This window comes from Polistes fuscatus, unplaced genomic scaffold, assembly GCF_010416935.1.
Source record: "Polistes fuscatus isolate 324 unplaced genomic scaffold, CU_Pfus_HIC Scaffold2, whole genome shotgun sequence".
NCBI lineage: Eukaryota > Metazoa > Arthropoda > Insecta > Hymenoptera > Vespidae > Polistes > Polistes fuscatus.
This window is the reverse complement of record NW_025113096.1, coordinates 9,870,913-9,897,560: the sequence shown is the minus strand read 5'-3', so window position 1 is coordinate 9,897,560 and position 26,648 is coordinate 9,870,913. Positions and strand designations below refer to the sequence as shown.

General features: G+C 35.3%; 2 protein-coding genes across 3 annotated transcripts in view; both read right to left on the bottom strand.

Annotated features, from left to right (window-relative positions):
* Window positions 1–9,946, bottom strand: part of LOC122516567 (kinesin-like protein CG14535) — a 227,040-nt gene extending 217,094 nt beyond the window's left edge. Inside the window, exon 1 of one of the 2 annotated variants that reach the window (XR_006303602.1) lies at window positions 9,074–9,719. Coding sequence is in view for 1 of the 2 variants with exons in the window: in XM_043634478.1 (XP_043490413.1) it covers window positions 9,074–9,627 (554 nt within the window). In the remaining variant the exon portion in view is untranslated. Of the gene's footprint in view, window positions 1–9,073 lie in introns of both variants that reach the window. The other variant, XM_043634478.1, reaches the window with a different exon arrangement.
* Window positions 9,714–26,648, bottom strand: part of LOC122517224 (alpha-protein kinase 1-like) — a 122,002-nt gene continuing 105,067 nt past the window's right edge. The window contains exons 5-8 of the mRNA XM_043635661.1: window positions 11,603–12,547; window positions 10,142–10,749; window positions 9,795–9,856; window positions 9,714–9,739 (exon numbers count right to left, since the gene is read on the bottom strand). Of these exons, the coding sequence (XP_043491596.1) occupies window positions 9,714–9,739; window positions 9,795–9,856; window positions 10,142–10,749; window positions 11,603–12,547 (1,641 nt within the window). The remainder of the gene's footprint in view (window positions 9,740–9,794; window positions 9,857–10,141; window positions 10,750–11,602; window positions 12,548–26,648) is intronic.

The window sequence follows — 26,648 nt, the reverse complement described above, 5'->3', positions numbered from 1 at the left end:
ACAGCGTAAGAGAGAAAACACACACAAACACACACATATATATATATACACGTGGGTGGTTTAACACGCAAGAAAGTTAACTAGCACACGATCGAACCGGCACGCGCATACATTTGCATTTTACGACGCGCCTAATTGAGCTGTTCGTTATTTTGTCATGGCGATTCCCGCGTGGCTTGTTCTCTTGTTCCCGCTACGGTGAACGACGTACTTTATCGCCACCCGTTACACGATCTCTCGTGCTCTCAATCGTTCCTTCAATCAATAGAAAAGAAAAAAAAGTTAAGGGAAAGCAAAAAGAGAAGAAGCAATAGAGAAAAAGAGAAAGAGAAAGAGAGAGAAAGATAGAGAGAAGTGATGGGGAACGAAGAAAAACGAAACGTTGGACCGTATCCTAAAGCGATAAAAAATCATTGCTTTCAAGTAGGCGAAAAACTTCGTGTAAACGAGACGTTAAATTATTTTTTATTCCTTATTCTACTTCTTCTTCTTCTTCTTCTTCTTCTTTTTCTTTCTCTTTTTTTTTATTTTATATTTTTTCAAAGTACGTACAAGAATATTACAAGACGAACATAATCCACATCTGAAACGATTATTAAATCACATTAAGGTATACTTCCTTTATTATCATTTTTCTTTTATAAAATAATAACATTTAAATGCAACGTTATACTTTGGTAATACGACAAACATGATATCGACTAGTAGTCTCTCTCTCTCTCTCTTTTTCTAATTTGAAATCCAAAGAGGCAACTAACTTTCGATAGAAGATGTCTTTCACACTCTGATCTATCTAATGGTTTTCGTTGCACAACACACGAACGGAAATCTATAATTGAATCTAGGAAATGGTACTGAACATCTGAAGGATCTTCGTGTAAAGTTCACTGTCACCGTAGATCGATTTAAATATCAATACTAAAAAATATATATACGATAGAAAAAGAGAAAAGAAAGAAGGAAAATAGACGAAAGGAAAATCAATTTTAAGTTTCAAATGTCAAATATTTATGATAATAATTTGATTTAAGTTCGTTTATTAGATTTTGCTTAAGTTTTATTTGAATAAAAAGTAATAATAGAAAAACGAAACTTATTTGACGTTCTTATTTTGTATATAAGAAAACGCATAGAAAAGAAGAGACTACGCTCTGAGATAAGAAAACAGAGAGAAAAAGAAAAATTGTTGAACAATAATTGAGACACGCGATTGCAAAGTGTATTATATACAGTTGGCATTATTAGTTCCATTGTTGTAAGGCTTTTCATGAACTTCTTTCGAGATAGCACGATTCATGGTAGACAAAGAGCCACTGAGACCTCATTCCCTCTCATCGATCAAAGGTACTAATTAAATCTACTTTCCAGTCGGAATATTTCGTATAATTTACGGGAAAAGCTGAAGGAAAAAACACTTACGTGAATATACGAGCTTCGTTTGCAAAACAGGCAGAAAAAAAAAAGAAGAACACATTTGACTTCGATCCAGCAAATAATCATGAAAATTTCGATCAATGATAGTAGGATAAGTACAGAAAGATGTGGAAAACGTGACATCAACAGCAATACTATAACGAGAGATCATGCTAGTTGTAAAGAGAAATATCCAAGCTTAAAAGCGAGATATATAGGTCGCTTGTGAGTTCGAGAGTTAAATTGAAAGCAAACGAGAGTTAAAAATGCAACGTCGTGCTAATGGATCTTGCATTTTTCCGTTGGAATGAATAAAAAAAGAGGACGGAAGGAAGGAAGGATACAAGAAATAAAGAAAGAAAGGAAGAATGAAAGAAAAGCGTTCTCTCGTACGCTTTTACGATATTAAAACATAAATATGTTAATGCATTCGTAAATCTTTTAATGAGAACATTTAGAATTTCACTTGGAAAAAGCTTTCGAATGACTTTCATAATTTACTTGTTATATTTCTACAGTTCTCTTTTACGTGAACTGTAAACTTTTAATCTAAACGTAGCGAGAGAAACATACGCAACAATGAATTTGATTTTAACTTGATGTCGTTGGCAACAAAAAAAAAAGAGAAAAAACCAAACACAGTTTTAATACATATGTTACAGGCAATCTACGAAAAGCCGGCCTAAAACTAGGCATTATCTACAATGGCTAAAACATTGATATAAATGCACAAATAATAATATATATCCGTTGTATTGAATGTACCAAAAGATTTTTTTCTACTCTACAGCAAAACATCGCGTACGTAAAAATATTACGTTCCTGTCAACTTTTCCCCTTACTAACGATGTCCACAACCACCAACGTGTAACACTCGTTATGTACTTCCTATAACTTTAATTACTCGTCAAATTTCGCTCTTTTTTTTTAAACTTTGTTAGAGCAAAATATATTTATTATTTTCATGATTACCGATTTCTTATGAGGTAGCGCATTCGCAACACAACGAAAAACCTAAAATTCCAGATAAATAACTAAAAATAAAAAAAAAAAGGAAAAAATTATTCTTTTATTAATGAAACTCATTGTTCGCGAAAATAACAATGGCCACTCGAAATAGCATTGTTTTAATTTTAAACCCCACAAAAATACAAGTATTTATTAATTGTCAGTTAACAATCGTTTTATTCTTACTATTTCTCTACTCGCCAACATTCATACACGCGGCGCATAGATACAACCAATAAACACATTTATAAAACATCCAACATTTCTATAATAATTGTTCCCCGATGTACTTCGCAAATTATTTGTTATGTTTCATTGTTAAATTGTAATTTGTCACTCAAATAAAAAGTTTCATTGGAAATGTTTGTAAAACATCCAATCGTATTGAAATGGTACTCTCGAACGATGTAACAGACTCGCTGCCAATAAATGTTATAATCACGTGCTCTCATCGCCACCTAATTGAGACGATAAAAGAGAAAAAGAGAAAAAGAGAAAAAAAGAAAAAAAAGAAACATTCGCGATCACTTCTCTTCTTTTTACGAGCCCTTAACGACCGCAATCTCGATGTTACGATAGGAATTATTCTCTTTCTCTTTCTCTCGCTCGCAATCAAACTTCCTTTTTTTTTCTAAGTAAGTCTATCTCTTTCTTTCTTCTTTCACCCTACACATTTTGCTTTTCGGCTCTAGTGGCCGGTGTGATATATGAAGCGGTTATAGACCCCCCACGGATTTAGGGGTTACGAACCTCCAAATTGATTCGAATCGTTTCTCGACTATAATGCAGGATAACTAATGACATACGCTGGACCAAACTGATATTCCTCTCAATACATACAGAAAGAGTGAGTGAGAAAGAGAAGGAGAGGAGAGAGGAGGGAACGTGTAGAAGAGACATGTCTCTTCGTTCTGGTTCGTTTAAAAAGATAAGAAAATCGTAAGCGACATTGATCCTGACTGAGCCAGTTAAATCCTTTTTTACCTGCCAGCCATTTAATTGCCATCGGATTTTCTAAATGGTCTTTCCTCTCCTACCGAACTAAAAAAAAAAAAAAAAACCCACGAAAGAAAAGATCTTCGACCCCTCATTTTCTCGTAATGAGAAAAAAGAAAATTAGTTATCTTGTATCCATAATCTTCGCTTTATATTATAGTTGAAAAAGAAAAAAAAAAAAGAAAAAAAAGAAGAGAAACAAAAGTTGGAATTAAAAAATGAAAAGAAATGTGTAAGCCGATTCGTTTTACTCTTTGATTAATCTGAGTAATCGATAATTAACATCGAAGGGAAAGATCGATTTCGATAGAATCTTGTAATATTGCAGGAACAAAAAGAACAGAGAGATAACGAACTATAATCATTCTTTCAAAGATCGATCAAGATCGGTTTGTATCTTTCCACTTTTTCTCTATCTCTCTCTCTCTCTCTCTTCTTTCTCTCTCTCGTTTTGTTCTTACGTTAATTTAAAGGTGCGATTTCAATTTCCGCAACATGCCGCTTTAACCGGCTAATCATAGTTATTCAGGACGCTTCACGTTAATTGGTGCCACGCAAGTGGAAAGATGATCTCGAACATCGAGATTGTGTGGAAAGAAAGAAAGACAGGAAAAAAAATAAAAAGAGAAGAAAAGAAAGAGAGAGAGACAGAGACAGAGAAAGAGAGAGAGAGAAGACTCCGTCGTTATATCAAATTGAAAAATAATATCAAGAGCAAAGTGCAGCATAATTGCTCGTGCATTGCCTCGCGTACTCGATACACGTCCAGCAAGATAATTACAAAGTTCCACTCCTCCTTCTCGCACGTCGTCGTCGTCGTCGTCGACATCGAACGACGACTATCGACTTTTAATAATCGACCGCGAAACTCGTTAAGATTCCTCGAATCGATCGGCTTAATGCGACCATTTTTCTTCTAATTACCGCGATATCAAGAACTCAATCGTAAAAGAATGTCTCTCCGAATCATGGACCGTTTAATATTATAGGATTTTTGTTCTATATCAATATGTATATAAATACGTATATAATATGTGTAAGGTATGTACGATCCGATAAACTACGATAATATTTTTTGAATAGGAAAAATAATATTGAAAAGGGATTTTCTGTCGGTCCGTTTCGTTTATGAAACATATGTTTGCCAAATGATTCTAATGAGTTATCGTTCGAAATGTATTTTCACGAACAAAATATTTTATGGCGTTGGAGTACGTGTGTGTGTGCACATAGAAAAAACCATTATAAAAGCAACCTTTTCATATATTAAATCATTAATACCAACGTTGTTAAGTTCGAAAGAATAATAACCTTTCAATATCACGTGAATAACGTCTTTTTTATAGAAAATGCAAAAAAAAAAAAAAAAAAAAAAAACAGAAAATGACAACATTGAAAGGTAGAATTTATGCAGCTCGATTATTCTACCATTTATTATTTTCTGTATTTTTTCAAATAAACCTTTCCCTTCCTCTGCCCCTCCCATAAAAACGATAAATCACGCGTGGAATGAATCGAAGTAACCGAGCAAAAAGGAAAAGAAGAAAAATCTAGAAAAATAAAATAAAAGATATAAAAAAGAAAACAAAAAGTTAGATAAATACTTGAAACGTGATTTCGGAAATTCTCGGCAACAAACGTAAAGGCAACCAAACGCCTCCGCGTGACACGAGAGGTATTACAATGACGAACGGACGTCGCTTGAGTTAATAGTCGATGCGTTAAGGTTTAATAGCGTTGTATGAGGGGGAAGGGAGGAGAAAAAAGGACCTACGTGCGAGACACCTACGCACGGGCAACTCCTCTTCCACGCACCTGCACGTCCATCGTTGAACGATGTTTGAGAGATAAAAAAGAAAAAGAAAAAGAAAAAGGGACTCAACGTATGTACGTAGAAAAATGTCAACGAGCGGATACACGATCGAAGGATTCGTCTGGGAAATATTATTCTCGATGAACGATCTTGCTGCGAAAACGAGCCGGCATGAACTCTTTGTTCGAGTGTCGAGACACCAAAGACCATTATCCCATTAGAATAAATGTAAAGTAGAAAACGAGTAGGTCGATGCTCCCCTCCTCTCTTCCCCCCTTTCTCTTTCCTTTTTCTCCCCTCTTCCCTCGTTCCTAATTCTCCTCTACCCCTCTTCTCCTCTTCTGTTCTCTTTTCTCTTCTTCTCTTCTAGATTCCAATCTTCTCGCTACCGTTACTAAAGCTGTAACGCAGGGGGTGGAAAATCGGAGGCAGTACGGGGAACGGTAGGGCGCATTTACATGATATGAATATAATGGAGAGGGCTGCTGAGTCATTCGTACAACCCAAGCGTGCCTTCGACCTAGCAACTTCGAGAGCGCTACCTGTTGAACGAATGGAGTTCAAACCCTTGCTGACCTACAGGATATATTCGTGGGGTCTCTAGTATCGTCCTTTCCTAATCGTTACTTTCTCCCTGTAATTCAATTTCATTATAGATTTGAATTTTTCTATTTTTTTATCATTCGCGTTTTGTATATTCTCTTTTAAAAAATAATCGTCCAATTTGTATTTTTTTTTTTATATTTTCAATCGTTCTGTTTCCCGTATTAAAAATTTCTTAATAATGCAACTATGTTGTACGTATCGTACAAAAATTTATATTATTAGAAAAAGAGAAAAAAAACTGATATGATTCTTTTGATAAATTATGAAATTTTTTCGTTCCCGTATACTTTCCATTAAACTTGGAAAATATTTCATGAAATATAGAGAGAACGAGTTAACTGAAAGTATTGGGAACTCCAGACAGTCTGAGGAAGATGAGTTGATCTCGAGAAAAAAATTTGAAGAACGGGAAGCGCCGCAGGAGACGAGAATTTTTAATATAGAAAAAGAAGATGAGACGGGTTTGAAGCTAATCCAGTTACCGATTTCCATCGAGATACTACCAACTACGTCTTTCTGGTTGCTTTGAACGCACATATTGAACTGACGAATTACTTATTTCCTTTTTTTTTTTATTTAACTTCGAACTAATATCAATACTTGTATTCATTTAATAATAGGAAAGGATAAGGATAATTTAAAAATATGTGCAACATGAGAGTAGTAAGTGCTCGAACGTATGAACCAAACGTGTAATTCTCCGAAAATAGTTTATCAAATTATTTACATAATATTCAACTGTCAATATACATTAAAACTAAATTGACAAATTTCCGATTTCATCCTCAATTCTAAAAATAACTAATATAATTTTTTATCATTTTATATTGACTTTAATTGATGCAATTTTATAACGATAATAACTATATCTTATAACATATCCATAGATACTCAACGAATTTCAGTGAAAAATCTATAAATACAGAATCAATGTCTATAAATCTAGTGTTATTTACGAATATTATAAGATATTTATTATACTTCTATTTATATTTTTTTATTTTAATTATTATATTATACGATTATATTTTAACTAGATATATTATACGAATATCAGTGAAAAATCTATAAATACAGAATCAATGTCTATAAATCTAATGTTATAGAAAAATAGATACAAAAGATTTTCAAAGGATGACTTTAAACGTACATATAGGTATTGTTCGTGTTGTATCGAGTATTCAGTAAGAATATTTCTACAATGCGTGCGTGAAACCAGTAGTTACACAAAGAGAGGTAGAGAGAAAGAGAGAGAGAGAATGAAAGAGAATGAAAGAGAATGAAAGAGAAGAGATGATAGTGTACGTCTAGCGTTTAGTCGGGGTCGTCGAGTCACGATTAATTTCAATTCTTGTCGCACAAGTACTTCCTACGAAAAGACGACGCGAACGGTGAACGTCGTCGATTCAAAAGAATCCCGAAGGATCGAAAGAAAGAAAGGTCGCGAGCTCTGGTAAGAACCCACGAATGGAGGGAGAGGCGCCACCGTCCCGTCACGAGACCATTCAAATCGTTTCAACTCGAAGCACGACTGTTTAAAGACGATCATATGTCGCCATACGTCCGGATAACATATGCTACGTGAGCAAAGATCTGTGTTGTCTCTCCTTTCCCATCCATCCCGGAACACAATGTATATACCTACTTCCTACGGCTTTTCAAAACGAGGCTTATACGTATGAGATGCATACAATGTTTCTGAAAAAGATTGTTCTATTCAAATAGAAAATGATCAATATTTCAATTAATTAATAATCATACCATACAAATATTTCATATTCAAAAATTAAAAGTATTAAAATACCTAAAGGAATTATTGAAATTTGATGAAAAACTAATTCGATAATATTATTAACTCATTTGCATTATTAGTATATATATACGTGCAATTTTTTTAATCCATTTACAAGTAAATGGGGTGTGAGATGATATTGCGTTGTATAGTTCTAGTAAAGATTAAAAATGGAAGATGCTACTAGTAATTCTAATATTAGTGAAGAAGTAATTAGACCACTGAAAATTAAAATGTTCGATTAAATTGGTAATAAGAACATTATTTTTTTATTTTTCCTTAAAATGTGCAATTGAGTTAATATATTAAAATTATTGAACCCGATTAATAAATCGATCTAAAACATATGATTCAATTTTCAAGCCACTTTTTATACATTGTTATCGAATATAAATAAACCTTTTTTTAATAATCCATAGAAATATTTTTACTCGATTCGATGTGGATTTGCCGTGTCTTGATTAGGGAAATTTGCATATTCACATTTTAAGAGTTTATATTTCGAAATAATAGAACGAGACGGTGTATTATACATATAGCTTCGAAATATGTACATGATATAGTAGGATTATTAAAGAGACGAGTTCTTCTAAGGCGTCTAAAGTTAAAACGAAAAAGATGTCTAAGCCTTTATACGGCAAAGCGAACCAATTCTGAAAAGAGCTTTCTCTTCTTTCTCTCTTTCTCCCCTAATATTCGCCCGTTTAAACCACATGCGAATTACACTCACGCTCACGCGAGTAACGCTGTTCTCGTATCGCGTCGTGAAAATGCGTACCTTAGATCAAAGCTTTAGACATAACGCAGGTAACTTGCGTAAGATCTACCCAAGGAGGGCTCTAATATCTTTTGAAAGTTTTTCAGAAAGAGAGAGAGTGAGAAAGAGAAAGATAGAACCAGTCCGCTAAATCTTTTCATTAAAAGACACACTAAGAAGAAGATCTAAGGCTTGTACGAAAAAGAAAGACATAAGTACGGATTTATACAAAGAAAAAAGATATACTGCTGTACACAGCTTTCGTGTGAAAATTAACGCAAGACTTTTCAACTTTCTACTTTTGTATATACCTATGTACATACACCACGAACTCTTTTATGAGAAAACTATTTCATCTTAATTTTCGGATTATCCTTCAACGTTCTTTCAATTTTCTAAGAAAATATGAAAAAAATGATGAATTATATCTATATTATTCTTTCTAATAATAAACATATCGATTAACTATATGATAATTAATATTATTAACTTTATGTATAATATGATAAAGTTCATTTAAAAATAATTACTATAATGATAAGATATCAAGGATCAAAGGTATTTAAAAAGGGTAAACAATAAAATCAGATGATGGTTAGAATAGAGAGAGAAAAAATAAAAAGGAGATGTATAAGAATACGAAAAAATCGATATAACGTATAAAACGATAAAGCGTAATAAGACTGACCTTGCAAAGAACGCTGCGGCTGCGCTGGCCTGTGCCGGTGTTCCTGGCACCCCACTAACGTTGTAAGAGTACTTGGTCTCCTGATAAACTTGATACGCGTTCTGCGGCTTGGAGTGTGACGATCTATGATAATAATGCTCCCCGTAGGGACTCTTCTCAGTTTGACGATCGACGACGTTTGGAACCTTCAAGTATGCTTGCATAGCTGGAGACGAAGAGGACGTCGAACCTGACGACAATTTCGCGTGACATTTCTCATGAGAAACCTTCTCCGGTGCACCATGTAAATGTGACTTCTCGTGAGACGTAACGATTGGCTTATCGATCGTACCGTAAGATTTAAAATCATAGCCTTTCAACTCGCCGTAATACTTGAGATTTTCGACCTTGAATCCATGATTAGAGTCGTGATTCGCCTTGGATTTGGCTGAGTCGTGCTTACTAACGTATCCTACGACGTCCTGCGAGGATTTCATCCTGTCCGTGGACTTCGCAGTGGCCTCGACACCGTGCAGAGCAACCACCTTCGATTGTGGCTTCTCGATCTTCAACATGGATCTATCCACGGGACGACCTTGGACCGCTTCGTTGGCCTTCAGTAAGGACTCCACGGCACTCTTATACTTATCGCTTGTACTGGTCAGTTCGCAACATGGGGAGGCTCCACTACCGAAACCATTATTACATGTCACACCAACGCAAACACCATTGTTACTATTACTCGTATTACTACTACAACAACCACCGGCACAAGGAACACTACTGTTCAAAATTACACTGCCACTACAACCCGATCTAATCTGTTGTTGTTGTTGATATTGTTGTTGTTGTTGTTGCTGTTGTTGTTGCTGTTGCTGTTGCTGTTGTTGTTGTTGTTGCTGTTGTTGTTGCTGTTGCTGTTGCTGTTGTTGTTGTTGTTGCTGTTGTTGTTGCTGTTGCTGTTGCTGTTGCTGCTGTTGTTGCTGTTGCTGTTGCTGCTGTTGTTGCTGTTGCTGTTGCTGTTGTTGTTGCTGTTGTTGTTGTTGTTGTTGTTGTTGCTGTTGCTGCTGCTGTTGCTGTTGCTGTTGCTGTTGCTGTTGCTGTTGTTGTAGTGGTAGTTGTTGATGATAACTATGATGATTATGATGATAATGATGATGATGATTATGATGACTGTGATAATGATGACTAGTCTTTGATGACTCACCGTGACACTTCGGTGTCAATACTAATTCCGAATCGTCGCTACTATCGCAATAAATATCTTCCTTGTTGCAATTGTTATTGTTGTTGTTAGGACAACGTAACACGTCGCAAGTCTTCTGCTGGAAACGCTGATTACGAACCGACAACACGCGTATTGCTTCACGCGCGGTCGGCGTGATACTGGCTAGATTAGAGGGCGTCTCGGCGCCATGAGTGGAGCCTCCCCTCCCTCCTCCTACCCCTCCTACGACACCACAGCCGCTACTACAGCTCAAGCCGCCGCAACTCGTGCTCCCTGCGCTGCATCCTCCCTCTCCTCCCCCTGTTGCTGTTGCAGTTGCTGCTGCTGCTGCTGCTGCTGCTGCTGCTGCTACTGCTGCTACTATTCCTCCTCCTCCACCTCCACCACCTCTTACCACTCCTCCTGTTCCTCCTATTCCTCCTCCTGAACCTCCTAATCCGACACCCTGACGTCTTGTCCTCTCTTCTTGCTACAAGTGACAAGGAAACATATTAATCCGTTGCATAGAAAAGTGTTCTTAACTCTTCCTACAACTGAGCACGAGATTTGTGAATGAATAGGTCAAAGACCAACCACGTGTTGGATCTACTATACGAGTAGGCTTTGCATGTATATGAACGGAGAAACGTGTGAAGATGAAAGAAAACTGTCGCCGATAAATATAATTTATTTGTCGTTTTTTCTTTTTAATGTTTTATTTTGTTGATTATTTGTAAATGTAACTAGAATTGTATTAACTTAAAATGTGTGCGTGTGTGCGCGCGCGTGCGCGCGGAATTACGATGCAGTTTAATATTCAATGTAAAATATTTTGTTTTTTACGAAATGTATGGAATTTTACAGTAATGTAATTTTTCTATTATTTTCGCTTAAAAGCCAGCATGATAATTTTTTTTCATTAAAATTTCATTAAACAATCGATTTATTTCGTTGCAATACGGCTACTTGGATGTTGCAAAAATCAAATAATTTAATACAATGAAAAGAATGTTGTAATTTGTAGACATTTTAATCATCCTATAGGTAGGAAATCGATTCAACGTGCTCCAGCATATCGATTGAATTTTCATAATACAATGAAATATTTCAATAAAAACGCAATAAACGAATAATTATTGCAGAGAAACTTCGTGAAAAGCCACCTGCTACTTATATTTTTGTAGATAAACCACAGTATCTGACAGGCACTCTTTTATTCGACCCATGCGTCTTTGTACACTTTTTCGAACATTCGTGTAGATGAGTTTTATAAAAATAAGAGAAACATTATAGAAGGTACTTTATTTTTTCTCGTATTCGAGAAAAAAAATACAATAACTCACCTGTGTTCTTTTCGAATCATCCTGACGTCTAACAATTTCCGAATATTTCGGAGGTTCAGCATGATACTTTGGAGGTGGTTCAGACTTTGGTGGCGTTTCTTGATACTTCGGAGGTCTATCGTATTGCCGATATTTAGGTGGATCGATGTAAGGATTATTCTGATGCCTATAGTAATCCGGTAATTGACACTCTGTCAAATCAGATTGGGATCTGTTCAACTGATAATTCGGTGGTATCGATGAATTGCTTTTTTGTTCTTGATGATTTTGTTTCGCGTGTTTCGAGATTACAAATTTCTCTTGATTCCTATCTTTTTTATCACATTTATCTTTACACTTGTCTTGCGTGGAAATTGCGTTGCTGCTCGGACCATCGATCTTGTAGAAAGTTAATTCTTTTTTATTACCAGACGCTGATTTATCAGTACTCGATCGATAAGATTTACTTTGTTGTTGTTGCTGTTGCTGCTGATGTTGATATTGTTGTAGTTGTTGTTGTGGTTGTTGTTGTTGCTGGTGCTGCTTTTGTTGCAATAATTGTTGTAACTGTTGCTGCTGTTGATGAGGATTCTCCAACTTCGGTGGTGGATCGATATGATAGAAGGTCAACTCTCGTGAGTCTTGTGACTTGGATCGTGTTTCATGATACGCATACTGCTGTCTCTCAGGCTGCGAATGACTCCTCGAATATCTTTGCTCGAACTTAGTCAACCCGTCTTGCTGATATCTTCCCGTTAATCTTGCCGTTGATCTCTCAGCATTCGAATCAAGCCGAACGGAATTGCGGCCATACTCGAGATACTCATCCCCGTATTTGAAGATCTGCCGTGGCTTGTACTTCTCCTCGAACTGGGAATAGTTGTAAGTGTTGAAGCCAACCTGATTGAAATCCCTACTGAGATTTGAAGAGTCGTAATCCGTTGAAGTTACTGCTTCCACGTTTATCTGAAAAAGAAAAGGATTGTCGTTAAATGAGAGAAAAATTTAAGAGAACAAAATAAAAGAAAATAAAGAAAAGATAGAACAAAGAAGAAAATCAAAGTTTCAGTTTGGAATTTAAGTTCACCCAAAGACAAAAGATAAAGCGTGCTAAGGTATGCATAAGATTCCTTGCTAAGGGTTGATCTGTATAGGTAATACGAAGAGAAACGAGAAAGAAGAAGAAGAAGAAGAAGAAGTCGAAAGTACGATTCACGAGAATGGAAGAAAAAAGAAAAAGAAAACGAAGAAGAACTCTTCGAGTTCTCAGAGAGTAGTCTCTGGGGTCATAAATCGGGGAACGTCTTATTCTTAAACGGTCGAGTATTTAGCGTAAAACAAAAAGCCAGCGTTTGCGATAAATAAAATCTGACACCGAGGGGGCGTGTCGTTTTTATCTCTTCCTCTTTTCCTCTCTCTTTCTCTCTCTCACCCTCTCTCTATATACTTCTTTCTTTTACGGATAAAACACAGTTCTCTGCCCTTCTCGAGGATATGGAACTGAAGCGGTTAGAATGGGTGCCCCTTGGAGAATTTTCACGCTAGGGCTGGTCTAGAGGTGGTATAAAAGATAAAGTTCTTCAACTATAAGTCGATTCTTTATATTTAATGAATCACTTTTCGTTTCCGAAAATCTGCAAGAGAATTTTAAGTAAGGCGAATAAACTTATTATTAAAATAAAACATTTTTCTATATTTTTTATAATTTATTTTTTCTTTTTATTTTTTTAAATTAAGCTTCTTCAATATCATAGAATTTTGTCCGTTATAAATATTTCCCGATAACACAAAGTTGATGGAACATTTATAGTTTTTATTGATCGAAAGTCACGAAGCTTTAGTCGAAACGATGATCTTAAATCATCGTGTAACGTCGAGTATAAAGCTATAACTTCCTCACGAGGGATCGAAAGCATAGCCTCCGGGCTATGGTTATATATCATGCTCGGTAATGAAGACTACAACGGCGTGCTACCGACGTGGTTTTATATATCAGCTCATTTAAAGTATACTTACACGTAGTATTAGTATGAAAGAATAATATAATATATTGTTGTATATCGTTTGAACAATTTTTTGATTAAATTGTTATTATTTCGTTATGTAAAAAAATATCGAAAAATTTATTTTAATACTTTCATACAATCCATTGTTTCATTTTTGCCCACGTATACCTATGGGTAATATTTTTTTTTAACATTTTGTGTTTTCAAAGTTGGAGCTTGAGTTTCAAACAAAAATTTCCAACGATTCGTTTGCTTTTGTTCTGTTATTCCACGATTGCAAAACAGGAAATAATTTTTAATTATCGAAATACACGTTGAAATGTGACGTTCGTGAAACGTGATAAATCGTAACATTGTTCCGTCTACTGTCATTCATCTTAATCTATCAATTTTCGGTGTAAAACATGTATTCGGGACAGAGCAACGAAATGTCTCTGCAAAATTCATGCGTTTGAATGAACGATAATCGTTTTTTAAATTTTAAAACGTATGTTAGATTTTGAAATACTTCAATATGCTTCTTTAATCATATTTATCTTAATTCCCTATTAGGAATTGTGTGTGTGTGTGTGATCACTATAACACATTCGAATACAAAATTCCTGATGCATGCAGAGACAAATCAATGCTGCATAGGGACATCAAAGTGATCGGGAACAACCATAGAATCTTAATGCGACAAAGACATATAAACGATACTGATGAAAGAGAGAGAGAGAATCGATCGATGTTGGACTAGTCGGTAATACTACTCGATCGCTAATTGACCCTAATCTCTCCCTAGAGTGACGAGGATCAGCAGCGTAACGATGCCCTTTGGCCAACGAGCTGCCTTTGAAGGCTTTGATTTCTACTACAAAAAAAAAAAAAAAAGAAAAAAGAAAAATTTTGAAGATAGCCAAACAGATCGTACATGGAATCGAGATCTAAGGAAACCTAGTCGTAAGATTTTTAGTTTCTCTTGAGAATTGGTGAATTGTTCGTTTAAACGTTTTCCTTTTTACCTCTCTAATACCCTTCTCTCAAAAGGGATAGAAAAGTAGAAAAGAAGAAGAAAGACAAAGGAGAATAAACGATTGATGAAAGGGAAAAAGAAAAACAAGAAAAAAAGGGAAAGAGAATACGAATAGAGAGTGAAAGTGAAGGATGGTGATCTCAATTCCGAGCGTAGTAGCCGTGTAAACGCAACTGAAAACAAAGTTCAGCGTACAAACACGAAATAAAGGCAGGTACCTAACGAAGTTCATTCCAGCAGTCTGACTACTTACTGACTTCTCTTTCCCTTTCTCTCTTTCTCTTATTACGGAAAGCAGAAAAGTGACGAACATATTCAAAATGAATTCAACCTCTTGTCTTCTGATCTCGATATTTTCCCTGAGATTTCTCGATCCTTTCAACAAACTTTCCATTAATATTCTTACCATTGCAATTTACATAGTTATTTTACTCGGTACGATAATTATTTCCATGGGAAATGAATTTTCTCGAATTTTCCACTTTCCACCCTTTCAATCTTTTCACTTTCACAACCAAGAAATTATTAACAAGTTTTTTAGAACGAATTTCTTTTGAAACTTTTATAGAGAACAAATAGATTAATCTTTCGGTTTGTTTTCTCTTCAAAAAGTATTAAGGGGTTATACGCAGTTAGAATTTTCAAAAAATCGATTTTTTTTTTTTTTCATTTTCCGAATGTACATATATTTAAGTATATTCTCTGAAAATTTCAAATCGATCCGGCAAATATTCTTCACTTCATGTAAGCTGCAAACAAAAATTTTTAACTATGTGTAAACGTCTCTTTGAAACTTTAAACGCGTTTTTCTCAAAACGGTATTTTCAAAGTCGGTGATCTCGATTTTTCAGAAATGGCTTAACTGATCGGTTTCGAATTTTTACACAATCTTCTTAGATATATTCCTCAGGTATTAAGTGGAAGGAATAATTTTTAAAAAATTTAGTACTATTTTTTTTTAACAATTTAGAGCGAAAATTTTAGTCAAAAATACAAACTTTTTTTCAAATAGACGCCATTTTGTCAAAAATCAAAATTTTTAATATTCCTTCTGCTTAATACCTGCATTAATCTATCCTTTAAAAGAATCCACTATATTTTTTAATTTCAATAATCCAAACCGCCAAAATGGAGATCACCGCCAAACGTCTTTTTTTAGAGGACGTTCAGGAAATCATCTACAGGAGCGGTGCAGATTAATATTTTTACATATTAATCTGCACTATTGTATTCTCAAAAGTTGGCTCTATTTGAATTACCATCACTTTTGTTTGAGAAATAAAAACTGTTTCTAGAAAAAATTCATGAAAATACGTCTTTTTCGAGCCTCGCAACTGCATATAACCCCTTAAGATAACGATAAATAAATGAGAAACCACAAAAGGATAGAAAACGAAATCTTGTTGTGCCTGTGGGCGAATGTATAAATGATATATGTTATATGTGTACATATATATGTGTATCGTAAGTGAATATGTCATTTTTAGCCTGAAGGGATATTAAGAAAGAGAGAAAGAAATGAAGAAAAGAGGGTTTTATATATAGGATTTTTACAGCGGACTGACCTGTCTCAATGGCAGGTTTTTACCCTACTGCTCGGACCAATCAAATTATAAGCGCTCGGTTGGAAGCTCGAATGAAAATCTTCGTCGATTCTATTACACGTTTTATTTCGAAATCGAATGAATCTCTCTCTCTCTCCCTCTCTCTTTCTCTCTTTCATACATATACTATCTTTCAGAGCGAGTAGAAAAGAAATTATTTCGACTAGCCGAACGATATCGAACAAGAGAGAAGCTTTTTATTACGATTTCGTTCGTAAAATTCTCTTTTCTCTCTCTCTCTCTCTTAATCTTTCTCTCTTTGTAGAGTCTCGTTGGAAATCACTTTGAAAGAAATACCACGATCAAACTTTCGCGTTGTTTTAATCGAGAAAAAGAAATAAGGGAAAGGATAAAAAAAGAAAAGAAAAGAGAATACCCAAACGTCCCCATGAGAAAGCATCAAAGAAAGGTCCGACCATCGTCATCAGGAATTCGTCCTCTTCCATTGTTTTTTTTCTCTTTTTTGTTTTCAGGGAAGAAAGATGATTATTCGCGAGAGGAGAGAAACGAATGAAGAAAGGAAGAAATGAAAGAATTACAAATGAACGTCAAGGGTGGCATACGATTCAATCTTCGACGCGCAACAGAGACGACGATCGAGAGGATCGAACATCATCGTAAATACAACGCACAGGTGAATACGAGCTATGGGGAATGTCTTTTTAATATAAAAGTCAGTATATTTCTTTGAAGAGAGTGAAAAAAAGAAAGAAAAAGAAAAAGACACGAAGAAGAAGAGGAAGAAGAAGAAGAAGAAGGAGGAGTATCGTAAAAATGGATGGACTTACTGACTGACTGACTCGCTATATGAAAAAACAACGAGAGTAAAGAGATAGAAGTCTGGATAAAAAGAAAGTTTAAGGATAACGAATGAACCTTGCAAAAAGATATAGAAAAAAGTGAAGGGGAAAAAAGAGAGAAGGAATAAGGGAGAATGAGAAGGACCAAGCAATCTCTTACGGTTGAGTTTGTTTTACTCAGGGACGTGGTCTCGATCACTCCAAATAATCATCGCACCACACGCGAGTCTTTCGCATCATCGCATCAACGAAAATGAGAAGAAGAACGACGAAGTGAAAAATCCCTAAAAAGGGACGACGAAACGGTGTAAGAAGAGTGTATGAGAGAGAGAGAGAGAGAGAGAGAGTAACAAAAGAAGAATGTCGCCGTAATGATAAAAGCAAGGAAAGGCGAACCGATGTCATTGTCGTTTAAAAAAAGACTTCCTTTTATCCACGAAAAAATCGTCCAATCTCTACTTGTCCATCTTGTGGCGACCAGTGCACTGACAAAAGGTCTGTCTATCCTGTGTCCGACGAAACTAGTCTACGAGTAATATTTCATTCCTTCTTCTATTTTTTTTTCCTCTTCTTTCCTTCCTTCCTTCCTTCCTTCCTTCTTTCCTTCCTTCCTTCTTTTCTGTCTTCCTTTTATTTTTCTTCTCTTTTTCAACATTTTTCTTTTATCACGCGAAACACGCGAGGATGAAGCACATTTTCTAACTCATTAATACTACTGGATTCTCTCCCTGTGTGGAATATGAGTTTTATTGTATTTCCTCAGTAAAAAATGCATGTATCGTAGAGATAACACACACACAAAGAGAGAGAGAGAGAGAGAAGGAGAGTGGTTTAGTTCACAGCACGGTTCCTCTAATCCTGTTTTTCCAGCGGTGGAAAATCACGCAATTAGTAGATTAGAGAGATGATCATGCGTATTGCAGAACGGTAACCCTCGCGAATAACAACCACGTACAAAAGGCTCATAAGCCTCTCAGGGAAACTGGTTATTTTTCTTTCATTAGACGAAGGTATTCGCGCTCTTCGTTTTATCATATTCGCTACGTGCTCACAACGAACGAACGAACGAACGAACAAACTAACGTACGTTGCACGCTGCACGTTTCACTTTTGTGGCTTGTGTATATGTACGAATATCGAGAAACGAGAGAATACACAGTAACCACGAGTGCGAAAGATGCGTATAAAACGGAAACGAGTTGTAACGAGTATCTTCCATGTAATTTCATCTTCAACTTATTTTCTCTTATCGAAATTCTTCTGTGCATTTAAATCATATCATGAAAGTACGATATACTATGAAAGCTTTCTAAGGAACACGCAACTTCAACTTTGACAAATTTCATTTTCATTGAATTTCGTCTTTCCCCGTCTTAATACAAGATCTATTTCAATTTCAAATATTATCGAGTAATCGTGAAAGCTTGTCCAAGTAGTTAAAAATATTTTCTAAGCAAACGCATCAAAGTTTTTTTTGTTAAAACACAAATATAATATTTGAAAACCAATCGTATATTCCAAGAGATAAAATAACTCATTAAAATATTATCTTGTTTTTTTTATTACTCTCCCTTTTTACGAGTTCGAGTGACTTTTTTACGAAAATCTTCTTACATTTATCTATCCCACGTTTCCAAAGAGGTCGCGCCTAAAGTCAACAGCAGCACATAATTTATTTTTCGAATGAATCATCAATCCATATTCTAGCCGTGCCTATTGTTGCTTAACTTTAGTGATCCAACGAGTACTAGTTTAATTCTACGTGGTTAGGCCATTGACTCAATAACTTATTAAAATATTATTATCTGGAAAGTTCATATGAAATAAATAGTAGATTGAACATTGGAAGATCCGAAAGTATATAGATAGTACTCGAGGTTCTACTAAAATAGACCAATCCTCTTATCCAAAGCTTTGTCTTCTGTATCTCCAAAAGTGGTTTGTTCTTTTTCGACGGCTTTCAAATATTCATACTTTTTGCCAATTCGCATTATCATTTCCATCCTATTCTCTTCTCTACGTTACAGTTTTCTATACCCTTTTCTCAAAGAAAGAACGGAAAGATCAAGATAGAAACAGAAAAGATAAGAAACTGGAATAGGAAGAAGCTATTTTCTTTTAGTACATCTCGCATAAGATTTATGAACTAATTGAATAGATAAGTATCTCGTCAATTGAAAAGCTTCTCTGGCAGTGGTCCATTAGTACGTGCATAGCAGACTTCAACGAACGAATGAATTCGCGTGTATCGATGTTCTCTATGTGTAGGATTACGAAAGTGTATTCTAGACGTATCCAACCCATGAAAGAAATTGAAATCGTTAGAACAGTATCCATTGAAATGCTTTCTACGTAAACACTAATTTGGACGAGTGTAATTTTCACGATATTCTGAAACCTTCTCTCTGTGGTCTTGTAAAAATAAGAAAACAATAAAACGACATCTTTATTATCTTTCAATTAAGTACATGACTTATTTGCGAATTTGTACAATATGTTATCGTTCTCTTAATGCTCTTTACGAAGCATCCGAAGAAGAAACGAGGTAATCCATCAAATACGACCTCTTCGAAGGACTTAACGTTTCTTCTCATCGATAAGTACTTAACGATAACCCCTTATATCCTCTTGCATTTCAACCACAAACAAGAAAAGATGATCGATTTACAATTTGCTCATGTTTAACTCGTTTAAAAGTACATACGTACATCCTACGTAAAAAAAAAAAAAAAAAAGAAAGAAAATGTTCTATAAGATTTTAAATGTGAACAGCATGTAAATCGATTGGAAAGAGACCAACCATGCACGTTAAGTAGGAAAAAAAGAAAAGAAAAGGATAGAAATATAAACGTCATCGGAGATGTGAGAAACCTTTTAAAACCCACTGTTATCCTTGGCAGATTCCCGAAGGACACTCTTATCTTCCAACTGGTGTTTGCTTTGTGGATCTTAACAGGGTAACCTTCGCCGTTGGCAGAAATGCTTCAAGAGAGAAATTCTACATTGCCTAGTGTTAACTGGACGGACGTTTTGGTAGTGTGCAAAAGGGACGTGTAGTGAAATAACAAGAGCGGAACGTACGAGGGAGAAAAGGAAGAAGGAGTGAATAACAGTTGTCGACCAACGCAAAAGTGCTATCGAGAGAGAAAGTCTATGTGTTTATATGTATGTACATGTATGAGTGCGAGAGAAAGAGAGAGAAAGAAATAGGAAGGATAAGACGACAATCCGTTGCGTAAATGCCAGGAGGATTTAGATCGGACGTCTCTAATGGCAGCAGGATTTCAATGGCAAATGGCACCTGCCAGATCCTCGCCACTTGTTTGGCCAAAGGATTTGTGAAGTCTGCTGGGCGAAATGTGCCAGGTTTGTCTGTCTCGTTTGGAACCATTGAGCTGTGAAAATGTGAAAATTAACCGTAAAAGTGTTTCAATAAATAAAAACAAAAAAAAAACAAGGAAAAAGATAAACTAACAAACTATATTTGCAAGGAGGGCTTACAATTACACGTTTAAACTTTGCTTTTTTTTAAGATCGAAATAAAACTACGGTATAGCGTTTCGTTGGAAAAAGGAATTAAATAAAAAAAAAAAGTAAATCCCACGATCCTAAGTGACCCCAACCGAACCGATCTCGATCATGACATCGACAAAAAATGTCTACCCATATCCATAGAAGGAACGGTAGGAAGAAAGGCTGGTAATGTTAACCGCGTAATACAAGCCAGTGTAGTAAAAAAGAGAGAATAAGTGACGGGAGTAAATAAAAAAGAAGAAGATAGAAAAAAAGTAAGAGTGAAAGAGAGAGAGAGACGATGATAACCCTTCGCTCTCTTCAAAAGCCGAATCCTTCTTATTCTCTCGAGAAGAGCAAACAATCTAACAAGCAAAAAAGTCCTTTTTACACCGAGGTTCTTCGATGCTTGTTAAGAAAATCCTCATCCCATGGGCCAGTTTTCTTTCTTTACAGTTGTAAGAGTGAGAAAAAGAGAGAGAAAGAAAGAGAACGAAGGGAGAGAGTAAGTGAGAGAGAGAGAGAGAGAGAAAGAGAAAGAGAAGACACGAAGAACTACGACGATGGGGATGTGTCCTTCGTTAAGAGACGTCGACACGGCACCTGGTGTACGATTACGTTCGCAGCATGTGCACATGGGGTTCGGCATGGTGGCACGAGTATGCGCGCGAGCACGATACTGTAGAAACAAGGATGGGGTGTTAGATGTCCGACGACGGATCGTGACGGATGAGAAACGTCCAATCTCTCTCTTTCTCTTTCTATCTCTTTCTCCTTCTCTTTCTTTTTTCCTACTAGCTCGACGAGTTCCGAGCGAATATACGAAACTTCGATGAGTTCTCATCGTCGTTATACTTGTTACTCCAATCGATATGCACGCCTGAAGTTGTGCAAACAATTCAAGTGTTATTTCTATTTTTCAAAATGTTATTTTGAATTTTGATAAAAAATTTTGTATAATATATTATATTATTTATCCTGTATGACTTAATTTTGTTCACGATTTAAATGTTAGATAATTTGAAGCTTATAATAATATAATTATTTTCTACTAATTGTAAATTTTACTTACATAATACGCGCATGCATGGTGTTGTATGTATAGGATTAATATCATTTACAAATTTGTTTCTTTTTTTGTGAAATGTAGGTATATTCCTCAGTACAAATTAATCGACTCGAGATCTTATTCATATTTAACATCATCCATTCCATTTTTACAATATATTGACTCATACTTGAATTTTGAAGAAATTCATATACAAATAAGAATTCTTTGTTATTTGAAAAAAGAAATACTTTTGACATCATAATCTTATATCTATCAAAAAAAAAAAAAGAAAATTGTACAATACCTTACAAATAGAGTGTATAAAAATTTATTTGTCTAACAATTAATCTGTTTTTTCGTCCTTGATTCAAAGTACAAAAGTTACCAAAGAACAGGGAAATGAAAGGAAAAGTAATATTTCACAGCTTAAGATACACAACGCAAGTACTCGAAGATATCCGAAGCACAAAAAGTGTGCTAACTCGACGAGCCGACAGAGGGAAGGAAAACTTGATGGATTTTAACCCTAACCGGTATTCGATTACCGATGACGGCACCCCTCGGCCGATAATCCATTATAGTTCTTGCATCCACTTCGCCCCAAAACACCCCTTGCTTTACCCCCTCCTCTTTTCCCTAAACCTCCTTCTCTCCACCCACCATCGTTCGTTGCCATGACTCGTACATTTTCGGGAATTTATCAAACCGGATTGGATAGAAAATGAACTTTACGTGGAATTTAGATACCCTAGAGAATCTAAAGAAAATGGCCGATTTCAACTTGCAAGACGTTCCTTTTATATATACAATCATTGTCGTAAGAGATTACACATTGTCGATTAAAATTTGTATTCGATGTTACGATGGTTAAAAAGTAGATTTGATCTTAAATAGACAAACTAATAAATGTATGAAATACATTTTCAAACTTTTTGTTACTAGATTCAACATGTATAATATTTTCAATCTCTATTTTTAAGTTTAGTCTTAATTCGAGTATAAATTTATACAAATTGAAAAATACGAATAAAAACTATTAATAAATGAACATATAAAATTATAATTTAAAATAACAAAACTTGTAATAATGAAAAAACTAAGAAAAGGAACCTGCTATCAATTATTGTATTATCCTCGAATAAAAAATTGCAATACCATTAAAAGAAAAAAATTTCAAAGATTCGCGCGTTGAGAGAACTTAACGAAAGTGCCGACGAAAGATGCAACGTTGGTGAAGAGGATGACAGGTTCGAGAGTCGATGCATTTCGATGGAAAACGGGCGGGAAGCGCTCGATTCGGTTCTCAAGGACGAAAGTCAGCTACGATCGTGAAAGTGAAGAGAGGAAAGAACGAGAGGGATGTTGCGATCGTAGGTATAAACACACATATATATATACACACACGTTCGAGTTACAGAAGGGAAGAAAAGGGCGGGGCCCCTTTAATCTTCGCGGATCAAAACGTCGTGGCGGTAGCGGCACGAGGCAAACCGGGCCCTATACAACACATATTTCAAACATCTACACACATACACACAAACACACACTAACAATTACTAACGCCTACGACGAGGAGGACTGCTGATTGCTTCGGGTATTCGAGTGGAAGCCTAACAGCATTTCAAAGGGACGGCTACCGCAAAGAAATTGTATTGTAATTAAAACGACTTTTACATTGAAAAGAGATAGATACAGATTATATATATATATACGTTGCTCTTATATTATAGAAAAGAATTTTTAAAAAAGAAGATCGATCATTAACGAAGTTTTAAGTTTTCAGGAAAACGGATTGATAGTCTTTGAAATATAAAATCAACGTAGAGATTAATAGAATACGGGAAGAGGAAGAAAAAAATCAACTGGGTTTCCACGACTAACGGCGAAGTGAATTTTTTTTCTTATTTTATTTTTTATATAACCCTGCCCCCTCCCGTTCCCATTCCCGACCCCTTTCTCCACCTCACCTTTCTCTCCGGCTCTATTTTCCTTCTTTTCTTTTCTTCGTCGTGTTTAATCAATATTTTCCAATATCTTCCAAGCTGAATACATGCTAAAATTTACGACGCTCTATTATCGGCGACTTGCCATATTCATACCGTTAATGACTTTTTCTCCAAGTTTATATAAATATAAATATATATCTATATATAAATGTGCGTTCGATCGACTAGACGAGTATCGAGAAAGAGGAGAAAAAGAAAAAAAGAGAAGAGAAGAGAGAAATACGATGCAAAAGAATGCAGAGCGAAGGTATCAGATTTAACGGAAGCGTGATTATTCGAGAAGGCTGAAAATTGGATGGCTCCATTCTGTTATTAAAGAGTCAAAAGGGAGAAGGGTATTAAAATAAGAGAGAACACTGCTAGCGAGAGAGAGTAGCAAATAGATCCGAACGATTAAAGAGAATCTTTTTTAAAATCTTCATCGTTTATTTCTAATGAGTTTCTCTTGTTTTTTCTTTTCAAATATTTACATTTGGAAAAATAAAATAATAATATATTTTAAAAGAGATATATCTTATACAAAAACACGCACACATAGACAAACCAAACATATGAAAAATTACCATGTTAACTAAACGCGACGAACGATCAAACGAATAAATAAATGGAAAAAAACAAACAAACAAACAAACAATACCTCAAAAAACGTAACATTTTAATTAGTTGCTATCGGTCATTGTTACTATAAATTTCGAAAACAAAAAATATCGAATTATTTATAAAAATACAAAGGGGATGTATCGTATGATACGAAACAAACGCAATTCCGAATCACAAAAGTGCGTATAACTGACCTTCGCAAAACGTTAGAAGGTCACATTCACCCTCAACGCGTAACGTCGAGAACGGAAACGTTCGACCCTTCGAATAATAAACGGATCGTTAACATTGATTAAAGCGCGTGAGATTCGTGGGCCGATCTTTTCGATCGGTTTTTCCACCCTCTCGATCCCTCCTCCTCATCCACGATCTCATCATCCTTAGCTACGTGTTCTGGACGAACGGCGAATGGTTTCTTCCGCAAAGGACGGAATGGTTTATGTCTTTTCCGTTCAATTGAGGGAATCGAAATGGTCGTATCTCCTTGACTATTGCAAGACTGAATGGTCTGCAAGGAGATCACATTATTCCCACTTGCGTATAAATCTTGATTAAATGTTAACCTCAACGTACGTATGAGTAAACGATCATCTATGATTAAATGTAGACATTTTATTTAAATTTATTTTAATTTTTCTCATTTATCTAATTCTACGATAACGTATCACTTTTATTTTTTAATTTATAAATAATATCTCACTGTCTTTATCTTTCTTAACAAATAAAATGGGTAGCACACAGAGGATTATTAATTATATAATAAAGTTATAATATAGTATATATATATATATTATAAAATTAATGAGCTAAATAATGAACACATATAATAATTAATTAAACCATACATATATATACTTTTATATTAATTTATATAATTTATAATAGAAGTATTATATATATATATATAAAATAGGATATGTCGAGATGAAATTCTAACCAAAATAATTATTGACAAGAATAAATGTAAAATATGTTTCTTACCCAATCCATTATTCATATCTACTCGTATAATATAATATAATAAAAAATAATGTTATACAAATAATAAATTGTATTATATATAACAACCTCGTTGAAAAAAGTTAAAAGAAAAAAAAAGAACAGAAAATGACGAAAGGAGAAAAAGATTTGCTCGTTTCTAAGCTTATAAAAAGATCCGATAATGTATAAGCACGATAACGAAGTTCTGGAATAGATCTCGAGGCGGGTAACGAAGTCGAAATTTCATTGCATGCGAAGGTGCATCCTGCGAGACGAAGCTCCGTCGTCCTGTAGACTTGCTTCTCTTTTATGCGATCTTCCTTCGAGTAAAGAAGAACTCCACACGTAGGAAATCTAGTCTCTTCTCAAAAGAGAGACACGCGACTCTTCCACTTGCCTTTCATATTATAATCAAAGAAAAAGAATAAAAAAGAGAGAGAGAGAGAGAGAAAAGACTAGGTTGGAAAGCAGGCAGCTTTTTCCACGGTGTACACGAGTGAGCGCACGCATACAAATAGAAGAAAAAATACTTTCGTTAGACATTATGCTCGTCTAACGCGCGTAACCGCGACACATAATGGACGAAAACACATAGCAGCACTTCCTGCTCGTGTGACCATGCGAAGGAACCCTTGTAACGATGAAGCCGCATCGCATTTACGTCTTCTTTCCTTCTTTCCTTCCTTCCTTTCTTTCTTTCCTTCCATCTTTCCTTCCATCTTTCCTTCAAGCGTACTAATGCAGATGGTGGAATGGGTGATAAGAAGGATGGAGAGGTTAGGGGTAGAAAAAAGGGGTGGAAAAGAGACACGCTGTATGTAAATCCCATCGTGGACGCTTGTCGTTACGCTCGTAACGCGAATAAAAGAGACACGTACTTTAGAATTATTTTAATGACGACCTCCTGCAAATACATGCGCACAGTTACTCGTTCTGTCTCTTTCTTTCTTTATTTCTTTCTTTTTTTCGCTACTCTCGTATTCTGAATACGAATTAAGAATAAATTTCGTATTCGACGACTATCGCCTGACTATGTGTCTCTAGAATTTATCTCATAAAATAAAAAAGTTCTTTAATCGTTTAACACGATTCTCCTACTATTGTAATAATGTGTACGTAGACTGATTCTATTTATCCATGTTACCTTTTCATGAAAATCTAGAGAAAAGAGAAAATAGAAAAAAAATATTTTAACCGTTGCATTCTAGGAACTGACGACGAGACGACGACGATCAAGTAAGTAGCTAAGTAGCTCTTTTCCTTTCTTTTCTTTTCTTTTCTTTTCTTTTCTTTTATTTATTTCTTCTTTCTCTTTTTTAACACGTTAATTCGCGACAATTAATTACCGCCCGAGACGCGTACATACTCACGCGATTTAGAGATCCATCGACTACGTCCTACCCAACCTCGTTAATACGTATAATTAACGAATTGCGTTCGTTAATTGGCCAACGTTCGTCGACTGAGAAAAGAAAAAAAAGAAAAGGTAAT